Source organism: Channa argus, chromosome 12, assembly GCF_033026475.1.
Source record: "Channa argus isolate prfri chromosome 12, Channa argus male v1.0, whole genome shotgun sequence".
Classification (NCBI taxonomy): Eukaryota; Metazoa; Chordata; class Actinopteri; order Anabantiformes; family Channidae; genus Channa; species Channa argus.
In genome coordinates, this window is record NC_090208.1 from 6,160,251 (window position 1) to 6,183,825 (window position 23,575).

Sequence of the window (23,575 nt, forward strand, 5' to 3'; positions counted from 1 at the left end):
TACACAAATCTAATAAATGATACATCAATTAATTAATTGACCTTTACAACAAAGCTTTACTTGGTCTTGTCAGTCACAATAACCCCACCCCCAGCCCCCAACAATACCAGCTCTTGGTTCTAGACTTGCAAATAGTAGGGTTGGGCATTGTCTGTAGTACTGGCACCAATATTGTTCAGCGTTTCACCTCAGCTGGATTCTGCAGCTCACCACTTGTGCAGCTTCTCGTCATGTAGCTCTCTAGTCACTGTGGGGCTCAGCTCCACCCTCGGCCACACAGACACCGAGAGGTCAGACCTCATCGTTAACACCATAACTATATTTTCAGATCCACTAACCTCACTCTCTGCTTTCTTTGAGAGCTAATGAAATGCTGAGAATCAGTATGAATTTCTAGTCGCACTGGCACCAAACGGCTAATTACATTCATATGCCCACATGTTTTGTCACTGTTTGATACCTGAGCAGGGCCCAACTTTTGTAATAACAAGGCTTTTTTTTTTTTTTTAAATATGCTTGTTAGGACTGAAGTGATTCAGTCGATGCCACAAGTTTGATACTGTTTTCCTGGCCACCTCCAGAGCCACATCTATTGCTGTCAAAAAGCAAAGAACTGGTTCTAAAGTAAACACTGGGATTTTCTCAGAGGAACATGCCACAGGCTTTGATATCCTGAGTAGACTGAGTTCAACTCTAGCAGCCTCTTGATTCCCAAAAATGGCATGTTGTAACTTTTTAAGATTTAATACTAAATCCCTAAAGAAGCAGGTATATACTGGTTCTTAAAATCTGTGAGTCAGTAAGACTCTAGGAGCAGCTAGATTTTTACATTGCATTTTACATTAAAGGAGAATTGTATATAAACTCCTCCTAAATATCCAGCAGGCAGAAATCCACTGAGTTACTGCCTGTTCAACTTTTAATGACACTTTTTATGACTGGAAACCTGGAACCTGCAAAATTGTGAACAATTTTAAAAAGGTGGTAAAATGCACGCGTAGGTGAAAATGGAATAGATCTAATTAATATAATAAAACTTCTGTACCTGTTTCTCACAGCTTCATCCTTCTGTTTTTATTTTTGTTAAAGCCCCAGAGTTACATTTCTAAATTAACCTGCTATAAACTTCTTCTTCAAACAGTCCGTCACCAGATGTATTGATAGCAGTGGTCTTAAATGTTCATTACCTGCTGTTTGTTTTGGGTTTTTTCTTACCTTCTGGAGCTTTGATGGAAGATGATGAGAATAAAAGCTGCTGGTGAAGAGACTCTGATGATTCTTCACCTGCTGGGCGGGTTCATGTCTTATTTTCTCCCTTTTTATGTGCATCCATGTTCACACCCAGGAGGAAGGAGGTGGGTGGTGGAATTGGGGTGGAGTCAGCAGTGGTGCTACTTAATGTGAGCTTCTATCTGAATCTGCCTTCACTGGCACATTTGGAAACAGCTGAGTGGTAGCAGAGAAAAACCTTTGTGTGTTTACAGGTGCAGGCAAACAACAAAAACCAAGAGTAAAGATAAATAGTTCCAATATTATAGAAAGGAACAATCAAGATATTACTATATGGTTGCATAGTAAAGTCTTACCACATTTCACTTTGGAGTGTTCAGACGCTTTTCACACACCAATCAAGCAATTTAAAGTGCGTTAAGTTTTCAGACCCCCGTTCACTTCATTTTCTTATGTTGCTGCCTGATACTACAGTTGCTCAAATTATTATTTTTCTCAACAATATACACTCAGTTCCCATGATGATAAACTAAAAACATTTTTTTGATTGTTACTGAGATGTTACTACCTTGACTGTAGTCCACCTGTGGTAAATTAAATTCTTTGGACATGATTTGGAAAGGCACAAACCTTTCTGTAGAAGAAATTAATTTAGGATAAAAACTGCCTGAAGAGCTCAGAAACAGGATTATTGCAAGGCAAGAGAGGCAGGTCGAGAGGCAGGTAAATCCATCTGAATAGCTGAAAACTTGGCTGGAGAGTCACTGACAGCATTTACATGCACTTAAGTAACCAGGGTAATAAGAGGAACCAGCTTTCTCTGGTAATCGGGGAACAGTGTTTACGTGCACTTAAGAAACCTGGTTACTTGAAACCATGACACTTGGTTACTTAAGTCCGTGTAAATGAAGTCAAGCAAAGCAGCAGGAGACAATCTGGCAGAGAAAGGGTTAATGTAGGCAGGGAAACAGGTAAAAAGAGCTTGTTGTGGATGGAAGGTTTTAGGCATCATACAGGGAATGTAGGGTGGATCCTGAGTGGTCTGGGGAGTCGCAGTCTAACTACCTTGGATACGGGGACCAACAAAACAGGGAGCCAGTGTCCTATTTTTCAAACATAAGAGAAGAATGGGAGAAGATAGACTTACCCTTTTGTCCTACTCGTTATGTAGGTGCAGGTGTCCAATGCCTGGTGCAAAGCAGTGGTGCAGTCTTTATCTGAGCAGAGCACGGTTCAGTGGGCTCTTTTCCAGGCCAGTTAGCATCTCCAAGCCGAGGCCTGAGCAGACAGAACTGTAACTTCCGTATCCTCGATGTTGAACAGCGGTGGCTTTAGCCGTACACCACCTGAAATGGTTTTAGTTCAGTCGGTGGCTTGTGACAGCAGTTGGGTCTCACACCTCATTAGTCCAGGCCAATGTGATGAATGCTGCAGTTTTACCTTCATATTTAGGCCTTAAAGATATGCGTTTGTGAGAAGCTTCATAACAAATGTTATAGTTAAAGTCCAGAACTGATCCAGAGATTTGGGGACTGAAGCTGCTGAAAGAAAACATCACATGCACCTTACACATCACATTACACATGTTTTATTTTATGTAGCTTAAGCTTAATGAGAGACTCTACATTTACACCATGTGGGACAACAAGTCAAACAAAGTCTTCAACAATTAGTTTCAATATTGACCATGTATTTTCTTGATTGTTTAATCTATAAAATGAATGAATTTCCATTGTTTATGAAATGTCATTAAACAGTACAGGCCTTGAGGTAGACTGGCAACCTGTCCAGGGTGGACCACCCGTCTCTCGCTCAGCGATGGCTGGGAGAGGCTACAGTCCCCCACAACCCTGAATAACATACGTGGTTACAGATAATGGTTGAATTGAAACGAGATTATATTTCATATTTATCTAGTATAAAAATAAAATGTAAAAAACAAATATTTCCATTTGAGCAACTGCAATTATCTAATGTTGATTTAACTGACTTAATGTTTGCAGGTTCTTTTTCTGACGCTTTAATTCATTGGTTTGCCACTGCAGCTTTATGTCTAACCAGTAAATTTACATATGGTGACATTTCTTCAGGCACGTTGGAGTTTAGTTTTACAAACATTGACACAGTTTCCCTGAAGGGGGAACAAAGCTGAGTTCACTCTAACTGAACATCTCTTCAAACTACTAGTACTTAGGGTTAAATAACATCAGACTTCAATCAAGGGTGGGGATCTGAGAGAGTGTGCAATGTCAATATCTCTTTATTTCATTATTGAACATCAAACATTTGAACAAGTGTTTTTAATGTTTCATGTTCTTTTTAAAATCTTATGAGATTGTCGCTGAAGTTTCTTTCAGGTACTGGTCACATCTGGTAACTTTGCTGATAGAGACTTAACACTGCAATTTGTTTTGTTTTTTTAAATGTCGGTGCAAAGACTTAAGCAGCTTAAATCAAATTTTGAACAACATACATTTTGGGCAGTGGAGGAAACTGCTTTGATACTGCTCATTGCTAATGTTACATTACACTGGATGAATTAGACTCGTAATTGAAGACATCATGATCTTTGAGTCTGTAAAACTCAGAGCTGAATTATTATCATTAAGATTCATTGTCACATTGATGCAAATTATCTATCAAATACGAACATTTCCTTTCTGCTGTCATGTACTGGTTGTCTGGTCTTCTGCTCAGATTGTCAGACTAATCTTAGAACATGTGAAAACTGTAGGTTGTTCTTACAGCAGCCGGCCTTTGTCCACCAGTCCCCCACTGTCTCGTTGTTTTGCAGGTTGCAGGCTCTGGAGTAGACCTTCAGGAACTGACAGCTGAGTCCGTCCACTGCAGGATATTTACACAAAGTGTTGGTGCAGGCGGTGACGTAGGGCTGTGGGTCAATGAGGCTGTTACAACTATTCAACAAAGACAAAATATGTGTCAGCATGTAACACAGAAGGGACAGGACAAAGCAGCACTTTTTGACACCTCTGGAATGAAAACAGGCTGCACATACTGGACTCTGGGTCCACTGTAGCATAAAATACACATACAACAAGATGATAAAATAATTAAAAATTAAGATATTAAAATAGGAGATAATAAAAGTACAGTGATGAGAGTAAAATACAGTATCAATGTCAGACATACAAATTAGAGGCCAACATCTTATTGACTGAAAATAGAAAAAAGCTGAATGGTACAGAGTCTTTACAATATCCACAGTAAACAGTTAAGGTGTAAATTAAAGCTGAGTCTCTAAATTTTAGTAAAAATCTGAGATTAATTCAGTGATGCCTTTCTAATGTGAAGACTTCTTCCATTAAGGCTCACATGTTGTAATGTTTTGCCATAAAGGGAACATTGTGTGAGAGTGGTAAGGTGGTGTAAGGGGCCACTGCATTCAGAACTATCAGTCTGTGAGAGAACACTGGACCTGGCATGGATGCTTCTGAAAATCTTCCTCGTTGAAAAGAGAGTGTGGAGACCGTGAAAGGGGGCACTCATGATTCTGTATCTGTATCTGATTCTGTTCTGCATTGTATCTGAAACATGTCACATAGTGATGGGAGGTGGAAGGTTTTTTCCATCTGTATTCACTATTGTCTGCAGTTTGTGGTGGTACCTCAGTTGCTGCCCTGTACAAAGTGGTAATAATGGGAGGAAGGACACTTGTCTTCCTCGGCCTGGATAGAAATGGCGGCGCTGTTGAGTCCTCAACTGACCCTCTCCACAGCGTTTGATGACAAAACGAGTTTTTGACAACTTGACTAATGAGAGGAACTTAAGCCTGAACGTGTTTTTAAGATATGCAACAACGGAGCAGTCCCTTCAAAATTATTTTTTATATATGTCTGAGGTGTATATAATAATATATAATAGAAGTTTCCTAAAAATAACAGCTTAAATGCTGCAACGATAATGTAGAACGACAAGATAATTGACTGTCTCACCTGATTAAATAAATTATTGCTGGAACATCTCCAACCTACATTGTCAAATCAACAGTGTGGTTCTTTGTGTCAAACAGCACAAGCTGCTGAATCCACAGCAGCATGATAACATTTAACCTGTGAACAGTTTTTAATTTAGTGCCATTCATTCCAGACATCATCTGACAAAATTCTGCATGTTTCCTTTTTACAAACGCACATGCGTTACATTAAACTGGGGGTTTTCATGATAGTTCCTTTCTATGAAGGATTTAGTCAAACTAATGCATCTCATCGTTTTGTATAAATGGTGGCTTATATGTGTGCTGAGACTTGATTGTAACAGAAATCGCCAGTGTTCTCTTCTGTGATGTGTTGTGCTGTCAAAGAGGCCAAATTGAGGAGAGATTGTAAATATATCGGTAGAAGGATGCTGATGTTGGAGCTGCCAGGCAGGAGGTCTAGAGGAAGACCAAAGAGGAGATTTATGGATGTAGTGAGGGAGGACATGAAGTTAGTTGGTGTGAGAGAAGAGGATGCAGAGGACAGAGTTAGATGGAGGCACATGATTCGCTGTAGTGACCCCTGAAAGTAATCTTGCCAAACAGAAAACAGAAGAGTTACTGGTGGATATGAAGGGGGATGGTGACATTTACAGGTAAGTAGTAGTAAGACAGTGCCAGAGGACGGGAGATGAAGGTAATTCAGGTGAGATAGTTGGTGCATTCAGGTGAGCTTCCATGCATGTGTGTAATAAGAGGAGTAAAAACAACCAAATAACAGGTCGGCAAGTAGATTCTCAGATTAAAGTCGCTCACAAAGCAAAATGGGGGAAAAAGGGCTGGAAGGCTCATGGTTCAAAAACACTAGGAGAGAATCTGGCCACAAACTATAAGGAGAGCTGGGTTTAAATAAGCAGGGGAACAGGTGAAAACAATGAGCCTGGAATAAAAGCATGGAAACATGAATTGAAGCTGGAGACTGTGACAATCTATCCACATAGAAGAGACCCAGAACAAGATAAGGAGACAGTAAGAAAAAAAAAGAGAGAAGGTGAGAATGTCCCTGAACCCAGTCCTGCCAAGCTCAGTTTTTTTATGTCAGTATTTCTAAAACCCTGCATACAGTCATGAACATTCAACAAGTCCTCGTTATCTAACGGCCAAAGACGTCATTTGTACATTAAATCACATTAGGGGACGTGACATTAAGGAAGTACTGATTTCACCCTGCTGCTGTCTCACACTGGACTCAAATGTCAGTGTCCAGAGTGAAAAGCCTGTGTTTTGTGGAGAACCTTGGCTCTAAATACTATGTCATGTTGTCAAGTTCACGTACTGCTTGGAACCTTAGACGATCGTTTTTCATGAATGGTTGGAACATGGCCTCTCAGTTCTCCACAGTTTGCCTTGATACCACTATAACCCCTTCAGTTGATCCTGGGTTCTACAGCGCAGTGCATGCAGACGTAAGACGCAGCAGCAGTTTATTTATACCTGAAGAGCCCAGTGATCGAACTAGCAGGTCCACACACTGAGCAGAAAGTAGACAGAGAGGATGCAGAAGAGGAGAAACACGACTCGAGTTAACAACTATGCTTGTATAAATCCATCACTTTTAATTTGACTCTAGATTAGTTTGGAGATATTATCGACATTATATTGTAATTTGCTGTTGTATTATTAATCTAGAAGACACAGATGATGGTGTAGCTGCCAAAGAGGCTTCATTAGTTAAGGTTTTCATGATGTGCTGCTTTGTTTAAGCGTACATCAGCTGGCCTGGTCCTTTATTCAGTCATTTATTTGTACAAAGATCACAACTTCCTCCTGTTGTATGATTGTATCTCAACTAAACAGACCTTATTCAGTTTGCCGTGAACCATACAATTCCATCTTTATGACCTGCAAAACAGATTTTAAAGCTCACAAAAACTGCTTGCACAGCTTTCCTTGTCCAACAGCCGAACCTGTCATATGGGCTATGAAGCTTCTTATAGAATAGTTTGTAAAAAGGAAACAGGAAACAAATTGTCTCTAATGTGACAGAGCAATAACATCAGGTAATTACATTTCAGGGGAGCAGCTTGATTTATTTTCACCTCATAAGGTGGATTTCACAGCATCATCTGACTCATTAGGTGAAGCATCATTTCCTTCATACTGAGGAAGAGATTGATTATAAAGACTTTGTTTTATCAATTCCAATTCATCCATCATCACTCACTGCATATCCTACTTGGATCACATGTGGGGCTTTAGCCTATCCCAGCTGTCATCAGGTGAGAGGCGGAGTACACAGAGGCAGGTTTTACTCCATGTTGCTCGATAAGACACCAGCATGTGCACTCAGCACATTTCCTACTTCAGGACTGAGGTAGACGATGAGTGAGATACAATGTGTAAAGAAATATTGGCAGAAATCATCTTAGTGTCTTATCATATTGGTAAAAAGACAGAGAGGCACCAACACCACCAACTTTACAGGTGCTTTAAGCTGTGGCTCAGCAATCAGGCAGTTTTCTGGAGGCAATAGAGGCAGAAAGTCTAATGACAGCAGAAACAAAGGAGCTGGATCTGCAGCAGGTGGAGCAGCCTGTCACTGATGGTGCTAAGTGCTGATGGTGCTAAATTATTGCTGTTACAGTCTGAGTGATGAAACAGTAGTCATCTCAGTAGTTCACTGACTAAAGAGAAACTCTTCAAGCACAGAGACACTGTTCTGCAGCTTGTTCTATAAAGACATTAAGGCTGTGGTTTAGTTTTTGTAGTTATTTATTTTCATCTTTACAAAAAGAGAAACATCAAACTGTCAGCGACAACCAATAAGGAACAAGCTCCATTTTTCTATATGACGACTTTGTGAAACTCACAAAACCACAACAACAAATGAGAGCAAAGTTTGCGGATTGTTCCAGATCAGTGCTGCAGCAACAAGTGTCATTAAAATATAAATAACAGTCAATGATCATATCAACAGCAAAGTAGATACATTTTGATATTGCTACAAAACTATTGGTTGAATCGTCGTGTAATGTTTAAATGAATGTTTGAAACAAGTAAATGAAATAAAAAGTAAAATGACATCAAATAAGGAAAAAGTCTTTCAACCTCTAGTTTTGTTTTTTTGCTGTAAATGACTTTCCAGTAATTTGCTGATTAAAAACACAACATATGAAAATAAATAAGCTCTGAAGACCAGTCAGAGCAGGACGCAGTAGTTGGACCAGTTTAAAGATGTGAAGGTCAATTCAGTGAGTAGAGAAGCTCTGAACACACACACACACACACACACACACACACAGAGTTCAAATGTAAAATTATTCACTTTACAGTGACACAGAAAATCTAAAAATACTGAGATGCATTGAATTATTTTATATCCAATTCATCAGTTTTTATCAAAGTTTTTATTGATTCATCAACTGATTCATTCATTTATAGCTTCATCTCTACACGATAGTGTAATATTGAAAAATGTAATATACAAATGTACTTTCTCAGATGTCTCATGGTTTAAAGTCTTTCTTTTTACTGCAGTAGGAGGCTGCAGCTTGGTTCTAGTCTTTGACTTAAACTCTGTTTTCCTCTCATACAGACTCTATAGATAGAAAGGCAGAGATTTATATGGGACACTGAACACATCCATCCATCATTTCAGACCTGCACACACTCACTCTCCAACTGTCTATATCTAACTACATGGAACCCAGCTTTCTACATTCATAATGAACATTAGAGTAAGACAGAAATCACATGGCTGATCCAATAAGAATGAAGATCCTAGAATTCCAGGCCAAGTGTCAGTGCAACATGTTCAGATATTGGAAAACAGGATGTTGGTTATAATGACAGTGAAACAATTGGTATTGATTCTTAGTCCAAAACTAAACCACCAGGATGTGATTAAAGAGCTTTAACTTTCTTCAGAAACTCTACAATATATGGACCATAGCCTGCTCAGGGCCCCATGGCCAAATGTGTGTGTGTGCATAGAAACAGTGAGCAAACAGAGGGTGTGTTACCAACTTATCTGCTGGGGAGTTTTTTTATTTAGATTTTTTTTTTCTTTTAACGCCTTAGAAACCACTGTCACTGCACAACATATACTGAATAAAAGGCAAAGCTGCATTTTACTGAGAACATCAGGAGGAAGTTGCTGCTGTTTTTCACGCCGTTAACAAACGTAGAAAATATATCAACTTTATGGCTTCAGATGAGAAAGTTAAGATTTGAGGATTGTTGAATCTCTCCTTTTTTATCCTTATTAAAATAATATTTTATGCAAAACTGATATAGTTTTATTGTTTCTGCTGTTGGTAAAGATTTGTGAGGACGATCAGAGTTTTATTCTGTCAATCGTCTTTTATAAACTGGGTCTTTTTTATGTATCACTGAACTGAACTGAAGCTCTGAGAGTCTGTGGCCTCATCACTCTGTGTGTTTAGCTGTTGCTCAGAAACTTGATGCTGTGGGAAATATTATTTGAATATGCCTTATATTTTTGTTTTACATATATTAATAATGTAGTTTTATATGTAACGTGTTATTATAGCATAGAGAAGTGTATAGAGGTAACATGAGTAGAATATTGTATGAATGATAATAAAACCAAGCATAGTGGATGGGGAGTGTGAAAGATAAGGTGAGGATTGCATGGGAGTTGTCTTGCAGGTGGCTACCAGGGAGCTGCGGAAGAACAGAAACAACTCTTCTTTTATACTTCTCCTGATAAGGAAGATACACGAAAAGAGACACTGCTGGCAGGAAGCTGTAAAATCATCAAAACAGACTCTCAATATAAGATTGGGTCAAGGGAGAGATAGCCAGTCAGACTTCTGCCCTGACACTCTCTGTTGTTGTTAGGGAAGAGAACTCTGACCCGGAGCTCCGTACATTTTGCATTTGTACCTTTTATTAATTAGATTATAGTATTAATTTTGTTATCATAGAATAAAGCATCTTAAAAGACAGTTGTAGTCCTCTCCTGATTTTGACCACGCTACATTATAAAATATCATACAATGTAATATTTGATCTTCTCATGCTATATACAGGCCTACAGTACAATATATTTGTTTTTATACTGAGCTTTGGCACAAATATTTGATTAACTCATAATTAAATGAACAAATTCACAATGTTTCAAGATTTCTCAAGTTTTATATGGACACTGTTTTTGTGCAAACACTAAATGGTATTAATATATTAACAGGCTATTGTCCTGTTGAAATAACCACGTGTAAGTTTCAACCATCTGTCTGAAGTTATGTTGACGAATTCTGAGTATTTCTTCCTTATTATTTCATCCACTCTGCTGCAATGCACTATGTCCTGGGCTGAGAACATGATGCCACCACTACAGTGCAGATCTTTACTGTGAGGGTTCCTGACCATCCAAACCAGTTTTCTCTCAGCTACCACTTAGAAAGTGGCTACACCTCTCAATAGCTTGTATCTATGTACAGTTATTTGAACTGATGATCTTGGATTCTGCAGTTGTGTTGGTCGATTCAGTGAGTGCTGTCAAACACATCCTCATTATCTACACAGAAAAGACCACTAACAGATCGCTAACAGGAAGTTAAGAGGACTTGCCAAAATAAAAGACATTTAGGACATTTCAGCACCAGAGAATGAATCATCTGAACGTGTGCATGTGTAGTTCTGATCTCATGTGTCTAATTCTGAGCCTGTGTTGTCAGAAATCCCAATGAAGTGAGTGAAATTCTTGCCAATCTTACTTAGTAAAGATCAATGTAGTAAATAGGCCTGAAAACAACATTGTGATTTTCAGATTAACTGCAATTATTTGTATAGGATCCCAACTCTGTCCAGTGTAATAACATCTGTGTTTACTTGCATTTACTTTCTGACATTGTAACTTATGTCCTACTTTCTCTTATTTCTATCGGAGCAGAGCCAAAACATCCCTTTGCCTCGTCCTGCTGCTTGGACTGCAGCTGTGATCGATCTGCTTTGCGTTGCCTTTATTTTATGTTGCAACGGTAACATTGCACAACTTTTTGCTTTAGCCATGTTGTGGTGCATTCATATTATGGATGTTAATGAATTTACCATTCAAGGTCTGATTGTGAATTGTATATCCACAATATAACAGATTAGGAACATTTCAGCCAATGATACTTTCTTGTTTTTTGAAAACTAACGTATTACAGTTAGCAATAATTATGTTTTTTACTAAACATGTATATTAGTTGTAAAAGCACAAAATGCCACAATAAATGCTAGAAATAAGTCTTTTCGTTGTTGTAAGCTCATTACCTATAGGCCTATTATCCAGACCTTTGACTGTATTCCAGGTTACGGTTTTTGCAATCTTTGTGCCAATGTTTGGCAACCCGTGCTCCAGTTTGGTGGATTAACAGCAGAAACAGCAGGTAGAAATGTATTTGATCCTTTTATACTCTAAGTACATTGCTTTCAAAGATGGCACCTTGGACGGCAGCCTCTGTGTTTTGGCCGCTCTACTTTGTCTTGTTTTGTGTGTTAATTCAGTTTTCTGCCGCAGTTCGGGTGGCACTTACTTCAGGGAAGATCTCTTGAACATCAGAGCTTCTACCCCTCTGGATTTATTTCCGACTTTTCTCGCTTCTCCTGTAGATTTACTTGCTGTTTTGATCAAGGAGCCGCCCAACAAAGTGAGGCCCGTCACCCGTCCACCGTTAGACCCCCTCCTTTGAGTTTCAAAGTGAAAGCTGGAACGTTGGCGATTTTCTACCACTAGATGGAGACAATGAGCGACAAGTTATGCCAAATTATTTAATTCAAACGTGGTATAATCGTTTCGTTTGTAAGTAAATAATGTTGCTTGTAAGACATTTTTCTAATCAGTTTTACAAATATTTTTACAGGGAAATTAATTTGGATCATCATAAAAAAGCCCTTTAAAAAATAAGTCACAATGCAGCTTTCAGGAGCCAATGGGCTGTTAGCTTTTACTGTGATCTGATCCAACTTCATGTGAACTCAATCAACATAATACTCATATATGATGACTACTTATAAAACTGTTCACTGCCACAGATACAGAGCATGTGTAGCCAAGCAGATGTTTAATATGACTGAATAATCATAGCACACATCACAGTTGATCTGTAATATGATTCATGTTGGCTATTTGCCAAGATATTGATTCTGGCTTTGGCTTTGGGTTAATTTCATATTGTGTGCTCCAAAATCAAAATGTTGTATTTGATAAACATTGTCAGTGGCTGGTATTTATCGTGGCAATGTTCTGTGCAGTGTTGGCAACCAAACTGCAGATTTCATAAGCATGTACATCATTTATGCTACAAACCTTAACAGTAGGATTATTACACTTTAGTCCATGGCCTCCATCTTACTTGGAATCCATTTGTGAAAATCTGACTGCCTGTCTACTATCTAACTACATACGCTACCTGTTTAAGGTTATATAGATTATTGATATTTTATTCCAGCCTAGTACATTGAATAAAGTACAGGGGGGCAGCTGTAGCTCAGTTGGTAAGGTAGTCATCCCCAGACCACAGGATCAGTTGTTCTGGTCCTGGCTATATTTCAAAGTGTCTCTGGGCAAGACTGAAACCCCAACAGCCCTTTCCCACCACAGTGCCGGTCCAAGCCCAGTAGAAATTGGGGAGGGTTGTATCAGGAAGGACATCCAGCATAAAAACTGTGGACAATGATTTGTGTGGCGACCCTGAAAAAAAAAAAAAAAACATTTAATAAAGTACTGTACTTCATTAAATCAATCTACAATTGATTGGTTTATCTATTCCAAGATAACCAAGTTCACCTTTGCCCCTTGCAAACTTAGTAAATATGATTAAGTTCTTTCCACTTAAATACAGTTAAATCAAGCACATCAAGCAGTTTTGTCTTATAGCCATTAATTTCACTAATAACAAACTTGTATGTATATTTTGTAGGCAGATTTATCATGTATCAATGGGTATCTAGAAGACCTCAGTGCTTTCAGTTTAGCAGCCTCTAGCTTCCCATAGACACATCCAGTCAATGACAAATGATTGCAAAACAATTGGTAGGAAAACAGGGCTACACAGGCAGGACAAGTATTATACTTTTTCATGCAATTATTAGATTGCTTGAACGGGTTGTCAGGTAGCCTTCATTCATTTAAATCCTTAAATGTCACTGTATTTATAGAACACACATTTACACCAAAATAATGTCAAGGAAATTTACATAGTAAGTTCATGGCCTTATAAATGTAGAGAAAAACCCAACAAAAGACGTAGAGCAAATTGTCATTTTAGAGTAGATGTCCATTATTAGCACCTAATAACTTGTCTTCAGCTAGACATCTCTGAGCAGTCCTCCTAGATACTCCAAGATGCTGAGCCATCATTCCAACTGACATGGACATGTCAAGCAGTCCCTGAAGTGGGTCTGCAGATATTCCATAGAGTGGCCGACCCGTTGCTCTTTGTACTTGTTCTGGACAGACATCAGGCACCTCAGGTTCACGAGCATGAATACAATTTAGGAGACTGTGTAATCTCCAGCCCTGCACGATGGCTGGAGGGACGTCAACAGAAGTCATTACGTAACTGTACTTGACGCTTCATATGTTTAGCTAAAAAGCTAACATTACTAGTGTCAGCTTACAACAGTGCTCATTAATTATTAATAACCTGACAATTGTGAACTGGCGGTGATATACTTCCACACAAGTCCAAATCATTACCCTCCACTGCTGTGCCTGACAGTGGGTATGAAGTGTTTCTGCTGAGATGCTATTTGGTTTTTTAGCAAACATGGTGCCTGCCAAACAAGTCCACACTGCTTTCATCTGTCCAAAGGACATTGATCCAGAAGTCTTGTGGTTTGCTCAGATGTGGTTTATTTTAATCTCAGTCATCCTTAGAGAGAAGAGACTTTCTCCTGACAACCCTTCAAACAAACTGTACTTGTTCTGTCAGTTTCTCATTGTGTTGTCATGAAATTGACCATTTAACAGTCTCAGTGAGGCCTGCAGGCCCCGAGATGGAGGTCTGTTTTTTTTTGTATTTCTCTGAGCATTGCATGGTCTGACCTTGGGCTGAATGTGCTGGGGTGTCCACTCCTGGGAAGACCCTTGTCAGATTGATGTTCTGCAACATTTGCTTCTGTCTTTCACTCTTGACATTGTGTTATCACACACCTGAAGCTTCAGACCAGCACAAATGTATTGCAGCAATAAGAAACTTAGCATTGGCCATGTCTCTTTCCTTTGGGCTTCATTTTTGTTATATAATCGTTGTACAGTGATAAAAGTTTTTTGTTGTTCATCTGAGGTTGGATTTCTAACGTTTCCATTGTTATTATTAGAAATGCAAGTTCAAAAGGTTAGATTAGTGTTTTTATGCCCCTTTCTGACACTAAACATATTTCTATGATACCATAGATTGTTACAAAAGCATGCAAATTAATCATATTTATTTATGTATTTATATAAATGTAAGCTATTGTAAGTTGATGTTGATTGTGATGACTGTGGCAGTTTTTCTTTCCAGGCACAGCTGCAACCAACAAATATTTCAGTTAAAGTGTGTTAGGATATAGTGATAGATTTGTTTAATCATAATCATGTTTTCAGTACAAACCCCAAAGATATTCGGTTTACATTTACTAACTGTAAATGAAACACTAGGCCTCCTAAAAAAGGTCTCAGGTTGTTTATAGGACTTTGGACACAGATAATATAAGAAAACTAAGTGTGTAGAGCACAGAGAGGGGCAGTGGAGACCACCAGTGACCAGTAAACATCAGTTCTTGGACTGGAGACCGGTCCAGGATTTAGCCCTTTGCCAGCCCTCTTCAACTATATAATGAATGGATGAACACAATAATCAGTGTGTACAGAAAATCTTTTAATAATCCTCCATCACAGGGAGGACAGGACTCCACAGGGTCACTGTTCCACCTCAACACAGGCAAAAATAGTAGACTAATAGACTCTACAGTATTTGAATGTAACTAATCTGTGTGAAAAAAAAATGTTTTCAGTCTAAACACCCTGAACACATCTGGTATTGATAATAGTTGAACTCAGAGATGATCAGGAGAAAGTTTTCTCACCTTTTCGTTGTCTCTGAGTCTCTTTTCTGTCTCTCCTTGGCACAGAGTGAGGCAGAGGCAGACAAAGCATTTGCCTTTTTTACAAGCTGGTGTGAAATGATTTTATATTATTGTGAAGCTGTTATTTTATTTCTTCATGAAATTTATGGACTTTTATGGACCTAAATAAGTGTGTGAAGTAGGCTTATAACGGGTATGTTAGAACTGTTTGTTTGACAAACTATTCTAATCACATACTCAGATAAAATAGTAGAAAGGATTGTTCCGGCTCCCGATGTAGGAAGAATCACGTAGCAGATGCAGTAAATGAGCAGCGCCTCTTTGCACAGAGCAGGGAAAGTCTGCGTAATAACCATGGAGGGAATCCGGTCAGCTGTGGGACGGCGATGCGCTGTGAGTCAGGTTTATGGCTTTTGTAGCAAATAATGAGGTCCACAGAGAATCGAGGGGGGAATCTCTGACGATGTAACGGAAGGAATGTGGCCTTCAGCAGGATCAGTCCAGGGAAACGGAGAGATGGGGTGTAGTGGATGAAAGGACATCGATAGACTGAACAGCATGACTGAGTGGGCAGAACATTAAAATTGCAAATAAGTCAAGAAAGATGAGATGAGAGAAACACACTATATTGCCAAAAGTATTCGCTCACTCATCCAAATAAATGAATTCAGGTGCACAAAGCAGGGTCCATAAAGACATGGATGAGTGAGTTTGGTGTGGAAGAACTTGACTGGCCTGCACAGAGTCCTGACCTCAACCCGATAGAAAACCTTTGGGATGAATTAGAGCGAAGACTGCGAGCACTGTGTATTATGTATTTCATAAACACACTCCTAAGCCTCGTGCAAAGCCTTCGCAGAGGAGTTGAAGCTGTTATAGCTGCAAAGGGCTGACGGCATATTAAACCCTATGGATTAAGAATGGGATGTTACTAAAGTTCATATGGGTTTAAAGGCAGCTGAGCGAATACTTTTGGCAATATAGTGTATTTGAGATGAAATAACAATTTTTAGCAATTTTCACTATTAACTGACATTTTTAGACAAAACAAGATGCGGATTAAAGAAAACAGTCGGCGGATAATTTGAATGTGAGAATAATTATGTTGCGAAGTCAGTCCAGGGACAATTGAGGGCGGGGCTTAACTCAAAGAGCCATGATTGGCTCTCGCTCCCTTCTGATTCCGTTCTCCTCAGTCAGTACGTCTCTCGGAGCGTGAGGTGTTTGGTCATTTAATCGCATGCGAACCCAGTGTGTGTGAGGCAAAAGTTTGGGATGATGGCTCGTTTAGCAGGAAAACGTGTCATGGTCTCCTCGTGGTTCTGGATCTTCTCTCTGATCTCCGCATTTAAAGGTCAGTGTGAGTTTATCCAAAGTAACACTAGGTCCTGTTCGGATCATCGTCGGGGGCTTCGGCAGGTCGAACTTGGAAAGAGAACTGTTGAAAAGCTTTATAAAGCTTTATAAATGTTTTCATACGTGTCATTAGTTCTTTAGCAGGACAGTGTGAAGGTAGTGAGCGGCTGCGCCTTCAGAGTCTGAAGTATTACGTGTTTTTACTACGTTGTGAGTATTTCGCGCTGTCAGATCACAGATTAGAGCAGGTAGTTGATGAAAAGCTCGATCATCCGTTTCCTGCTGCAGACAGCGATGCTTGTGTCTGATGGAACTCGGGGAAACGCAGTGGTCGCGGCGCAGCGCACGCGCAGCCGCGTTGAAGCGGTGTTTAGACAGGCGGAGCGGGAATAGACAAAAAAGACCGGTTGACCATAAAGGGAAAGAAGGCGGGACGTGCGTAATGCATGACGCTAAAACAAGAACAACACAATCAGGAGCTGAAAGAATAATGACATGTTTTCTTATAGAAAACAGTTCAACCAGTTCACACAGATAGATAGATTCATGGAGACTTTGTCCATTTTTGTGTGTTGTTCCAGTGAAAGTAAAGACTGGAGAAGATGTCCTCCTCCAGTGTCAGGCTCCCAGAGGAGCTGCCATCGAACTGATAGAGTGGATCAGACCTGACCTGAAATCAGATGGTTATGTTTTCTTCTACCGTGATGACCACAGCTATGAAAACTACCAGCATCCATCTTTTCAGGGTCGTGTGGAGCTGAAAAACCCACAGCTGCAGGACGGAGACGCATCAGTGATTCTGAAGAACGTCACCATCAACGACACTGGAACATTTGAGTGTTTTGTCGGGAACCAAGGAAGCGAACCTCAGCTCATCAGCACCATCACTGTGACTGTTCCTCCACCAGGTGAGTGTGTGTGTGAGTGGAACTGGATTCATCACCTACCTGAAACCTCACACCTCACGTCTGAGTCTCTTCTCACAGGGGATGCAGCTGGACACAAGAATGAAGAACCAGATGGAAACAACAGAGGACATGTTGGACTGGCAGTGGGTCCGTCAGTTTTTGGTGTGGTTCTAGTTGCTGTTGGTGTTTGCTGCTGGTGGTTTTGTGATCTTTTCTTTTTTGTGTGTTGTTCCAGTGAAAGTAAAGACTGGAGAAGATGTCCTCCTCCAGTGTCAGGCTCCCAGAGGAGCTGCCATCGAACTGTTGGAGTGGATCAGACCTGACCTGAAATCAGACGGTTATGTCTTCTTCTACCGTAATGACCGCGCTTACAAAAACTACCAGCATCTGTCTTTTCATGGTCGAGTGGAGCTGAGAGTCCCACAGATGAAGGACGGAGACGTTTCTGTGATTCTAAGCAATGTCATTATCAATGACACTGGAACATATGAGTGTCGATATATCAGCAGCAACACAGGAGGGACGGAGCCGGTTACACCTCAACTCACCACCATCACCCTGACAGTCACTGACTCAGGTAAGTGTGTGTGTGTGATTGTTGATCACCTACCTGACACCTCACACCTCACATCTCATTCTCTTCTCACAGGTGGTGGAGGAGACAAGGATGAAGGAAAGACAGATGAAGTCACTAAGGGTAGAGAAGAAGAGGATGTAAATGTTGGACTGGTGGCTGCTCTGTCTGTTGGTACATTGCTTCTCGGTTTAGTTGTTTTTGTGATCATTGCACAACATCTGAAGCAGGCTGCATATCAGCTGCCTCCTGAGAAATTAGGCGAACAACCACCAGTCTGAAATGTCTCGGGTCGCTTTTCTCCTGAGTCTGTCTCTATACTTCTCTTTTTATGGAAATGGGAACAAAAACATGAAAACCCTCTGTGCACTAAAACTCCAAATACCTCTTTAAAGATAAAAATGTGACAGGGCGAAGCAGGGAGCAGACGTGACTGGATGTCCGAGTGTGAAACCCATCCATTATTGGGGACCCCTCAGTGTGTAGCACTGCTGTCTATGATCTAGGAGTCTGTGAAACAAGTATTAATAGATTTGGGTTTTACAATATTATCTTACGACTTTGTATCAATACTCAAAAAACACTTGATTTGTAATGAACAATTCCCGAACCACTGATGGTTGTTCTGATTTCTGCTTCCCTGCATAAAAGATCCACTTTCACTTTACTCTGCTGTTTTATGTATTTGGTCGCTGTCTTTATAATCTGACAGTTTTCAATATATAGACTTGTAACCCCTGTGTCATGATGCACACGGTATCGCCGGATTATGGTAAAGGGTAAAGATTATCACCTCGACTCCTCCTGAGCTCATGTCAAAGCATCCTCAGAGAAGTACTGTAGTGGACCCTAAATGTAGCAGCTGTCCAGTTTCTCCGTAGGACCACGTCTGTTTTTAGAACTCAGATGGATTAAAATGATGTCGCGCATCATCAGCCCGTTGGCGTTTTATCTTCAAAGAACCAGAGCATTGCTGTTTAACTGCAGACACTTTAACTTGATGAGTGATTTTGGTTTGATATGTGTCAAACGTTTGACTGCGTACGAACAAATGTGATTTTTCGACTGTTTTCTTTTCCTGTATATTTATGTTTGTATGTTGCAAAGTACTTTATTTCACCCTTCTAAGCTTTTTTCGGTGCATTCAATTGCTGTTTCTTCACATCATTGTCTTTTTGGAAATAAAGTCTCTGTTAATAATGTGGTCGTTTATGTTTGACTGACGGACAACATGGGGCCAAAGAGTCTCTGTGTGTTAACAAAGACTGTTAATCAACAATGAGGTAAATTCTAACTTGGCTCCGAACCATTTAGGATGCGCGTGTGGTCTCTCACTAAAGGGACCATAGAGGGAACAGGTTTTGCTGTTCCCTCGATGTCTCCTTAGTTGTTATGTATTTTGGATTTGACAAAATGAATAATCGTAGAAAATGGTAAGTCTTAATTTTTACTTTTAAAATGGGGAATGAAGTCTTTTTTGTCAAATGTCAAATATCTGCTGCTTTTTAAAAGTGAAACACTTTTTTTTTTTTCTTTTCATACATAAAACCAAACTGGATATTTGTGATTACCAGTAGTTGGTTAAATCACCTTAGATTGTGTGAAATTATAATGGTTAGTTGTGAAAATATAGCCTGTAATTAGGGACTAATGCAAATAACAAACCAGTTTCCAGTCATAGATTATGAAATAAATAAAATCTAAATGATTCAGCAATCAGAATATTTGTTCTGTCGAAATACTCTGACACAGTATTTCTACACTGTGTTAAATATATATTGATTAATTGATCTTTAGTTTTATTTGACCACAGATTTTTTTATTTTTCGTAAGGATACATTTGATTCAGAAACTAAATCTAGTTTCATATGAAGGGAATATTGAACTTTAACCAGAGATACCACAATAAATGTAAAAGGTTGTTCTATGGCTTTAGTTTAGAGTGTAAATGTACATTAATGTTTTTAAACTTCCCAATGTTAAACTATTTCTATGATTCTAGCTGAAAATCTCCTCCAGATGACATCACTCAGAAGAGTTTTGCATCATTAGGAGTTCAGATGATGTCATCTGGTGGAGCTCTGGAAAAGAAGGCTGAACAATGAGAAGTTTCCAAATTTGTATTTACTACAAAAAGGTTGTACAATACAACAGTTTTGATACAGACACAGAACAGTTTCTAAGCTCAGAATCCAGTAAGTCTGTTAAGTTTATTTTTCAGATTCAAGATTTATTACCCAACATTAGATTAAATATATCAAACTGTGCATCTGAAAAAACAAATATTATTATTATTATTATTATTATTATTATTATTATTATTATTATTATTATTATTATTATTATTATTATTATTATTATGACATTGTGATTTGTAGTGAGAGCAGGGAGCAGGTGGAGGAAAATCTAGAGAGGTGGAGGTCTGATCTGGAAAACAAAGGAATGAAGCTTAGCCACAGTAAAACAGAATACATGTGTGTCAATGAGAGGGACCCAGGTGGAACGGTGAGGTTACAGGGAGCAGAGGTGAAGAAGGTGCAGGACTTTAAGTACTTAGGGTCAACGGTTCAGAGCAACGGTGAGTGTGGAAAAGAGGTGAAGAGGCGAGTGCAGGCAGGTTGGAACAGGTGGAGAAAAGTGTCAGGTGTGTTGTGTGATAAAAGAGAATCAGCGAGAATGAAAGGAAAGATGTTCAAGACGGTGTTGAGACCAGCAATGTTGTTCGGCTTAGAGACAGTGGCACTGAAGAAAAGACAGGAGGCAGAGCTGGAGGTAGCAGAGCTTAAAATGTTGAGGTTCTCTTTGGGAGAGATGAGGATGGACAGGATCAGGAATGAGGACATCAGAGGGACAGTTCATGTTAGATGTGTTGGAGATAAAGTCAGAGAGGCCAGATTGAGGTGGTTTGGACATGTTAAGAGGAGAAACTGTGAATATATCAGCAGAAGGATGCTGAGGTTGGAGCTGCCAGGCAGAAGGTCTAGAGGAAGAACAAAGAGGAGATTTATGGATGTAGTGAGAGAGGACATGAAGTTAGTTGGTGTGAGTGAAGAGGATGCAGAGGACAGGGTTAGATGGAGGCACATGATTCGCTGTGGTGACTCCTGAAAGTGACAAGCCCAAAGGAAAAGAAGAAGAAGAAGACATGTTTTTTCTTTAATTGAGGATCATTGATGTGATCATTTGCTGAACACATTTGTAGTTGTTCTTCTAGTTCCCTTGTTGAGTTATTCACTACGTGTATCTCAGCCTGGTTAACAGTGCGTAGTGTTGTAGCCTGTTGGTTACAATATGACAAAAGAGCCATAAATGTGCTCATGCGCAGTGCAGAGAAGATATTGGAGCCGCATTGATTCTGTAAAGTTTGAAATGTGCTGCAGCGTCATCTACTGGTGACAGAAGTAACTACATATAATAGCAGAAGGAGCATGTGACTTTTTTTTGTAATGTGATAATTTGCTATTATACCATTTGTAATATGTATAGATTTATATGAATATTTGTCTTGTGTGCTGCGGACTTTAGTTGGAACTGACCATTTGGCTGTTGTTCTTTTTTTCCTTAAATCAGAAACCTCCTGCTTGTCTGTGTTATCATTGTGTGGGGGTGAAATAAAAAGGCGCTTCTCTCTGTTAAGTGACCTTCCTCTCATCTCTAATCAGACAACAGCAGCGACTCAGATCCATAAGCTTTTATGGGCGAACGCGCATCGTGGTTAAACACTGAATGCAAAATGTATTGGATTTTACTAAAAGGTCTTGTGGGAACAGTACGGTGGATTACTCAACACCTATATATGTTGGCTTATAGCAACAACAGCAGCAAGGATTCAAAAAAAATTAATTTGCTAATTAGAAACATATTTGTAGCCTATTATATATGAATCAAAACACACGAATGATCCGAGGTATCGCATGAGTTTTTTAAATTATTTTTATTAGGAAAACTTGTGTTTTAAGCTTTTAAAAAACACGTTTCTTCTGGGGTATATTTCTTTTTCATTTATATGAGCACGGTGATGTTCATACATAATAACGATAAATGATATCACTTGTTCATCAGATGCTATGTTTTTTCCAGTAGTCTTGTTGCAGCCCACACGTTTTTAGTGAACATGAATAGAGAAGGTGATTGATATTAGCTTCAGGTTCTTGAAGACAGAATGTAAAATAGTCCGATCTCGCTCTCTTACAGCAACAAATATGTTATTTGAAGTTGATTTTCTCTCACTGTTGAAGAAATTGCCTCTTTTGTCATTTACGCTGGACTTTCTCTCTCTTACATTAAAAAACATTTCTTCCTTTAACGTTAATTATTCCGTTATCTGTGTGATCTGAATCAGATGCTTTGTGTTTCAGGTTACTGGGGCCCATAGTAGGTCACGTGACGTCACGTGCCCTCTAACAATCCTTCATCCTCCTTCATCGGACACTGGACCATCTGAGCGCGTCCTGGCTTTTTATTAAAACACTAAAAACCCTGTGGGACCTCCGGTCATGGCTCGCTCGATCTCCAAACTGTTTCTCCTCCTCTTCTCCTGTTTCTGGCTCCTCTCTCTCGGCTCTGGGTTGGAAGGTGAACGAGTGTCACCGACCATCGGACTTTAGGCCTTAAAACGTGGCTTTATCTCTCGGAGCCAATGGAATTTGCTCTTCATTATCGTCGTTATGATTTTTTCGTAATTGTTGCTGTTGTTAAATTTCATCAGCACATATTGAAGAATGTAACAAACCAAGAAATATTTATAGAACAAAACCATTTACGGTCGATTTAACAGGTTCTGAGTTTTCTACATACCTTTCTGAAAGTTAAACAATTAATATTCGACGATTTTTAAACCACTTATATTCTTTTTATTAATAAGCTAAACTTAATTAATGACTACAGGAAAGAAAAAAATTATTCATAAACAGTCGCCAAATATCCAGAGTCTCCTAAAACGCTTGTTATTTAACAAATGTTTATCTTATTAAAATTTTAAGAAATAACAAAACGAAGCACTTAATATAACTGTAGTTTATTTATTTAGTCCTTTCGGCTTATCCTGTGAGTTCAGGGTCGCCACAGCGGATCATTGTCCGCATGTTGATTTGGCATAGTTATATAACTGTAGTAATTTACACATTGCATTAATGACGGTGTTTAAATATAAAATTTGGGAAATGTTTTATTTAAAGTTGAAATTAAATGATTGTAAAAAAACAAAAACAAAACGTTTCTTTTCTGAATTTAAAAATAGATATTCGAATAAACACAGAATGCGTCCTTAAATTAATAAAAAACATTTTAATACCATTGCTAGTGTTTTTATAAGAAAGTGCGAAAACCAGAAGAAACAGAATGATTTTCAAAATGAGACGACACACCAGCACCTGAGTGTAAATGTCGCCGTGAATGCGCCTTCAGCCGTGTGGAGCAGGCGCACAGTCACGAGATCACTATTGAGGTTAAAAAAAATAATAATAATAAAAACACTCAGAAACGAATTAT

General features: G+C 39.2%; 2 protein-coding genes across 2 annotated transcripts in view; both read left to right on the top strand.

Moving 5' to 3' along the window:
* Nucleotides 1-23,575, top strand: part of LOC137137944 (coxsackievirus and adenovirus receptor homolog) — a 94,958-nt gene that overhangs the window by 12,302 nt on the left and 59,081 nt on the right. The gene's annotated exons all lie outside the window — the stretch shown is intronic.
* Nucleotides 16,451-19,265, top strand: LOC137138329 (coxsackievirus and adenovirus receptor homolog). Its single transcript, XM_067525429.1, has 5 exons — nt 16,451-16,601; nt 17,185-17,511; nt 17,590-17,658; nt 17,747-18,088; nt 18,161-19,265. The coding sequence occupies exons 1-5, from the start codon at nt 16,523-16,525 to the stop codon at nt 18,364-18,366; spliced, it is 1,023 nt and encodes a 340-aa protein (XP_067381530.1). The 5' UTR covers nt 16,451-16,522; the 3' UTR covers nt 18,367-19,265.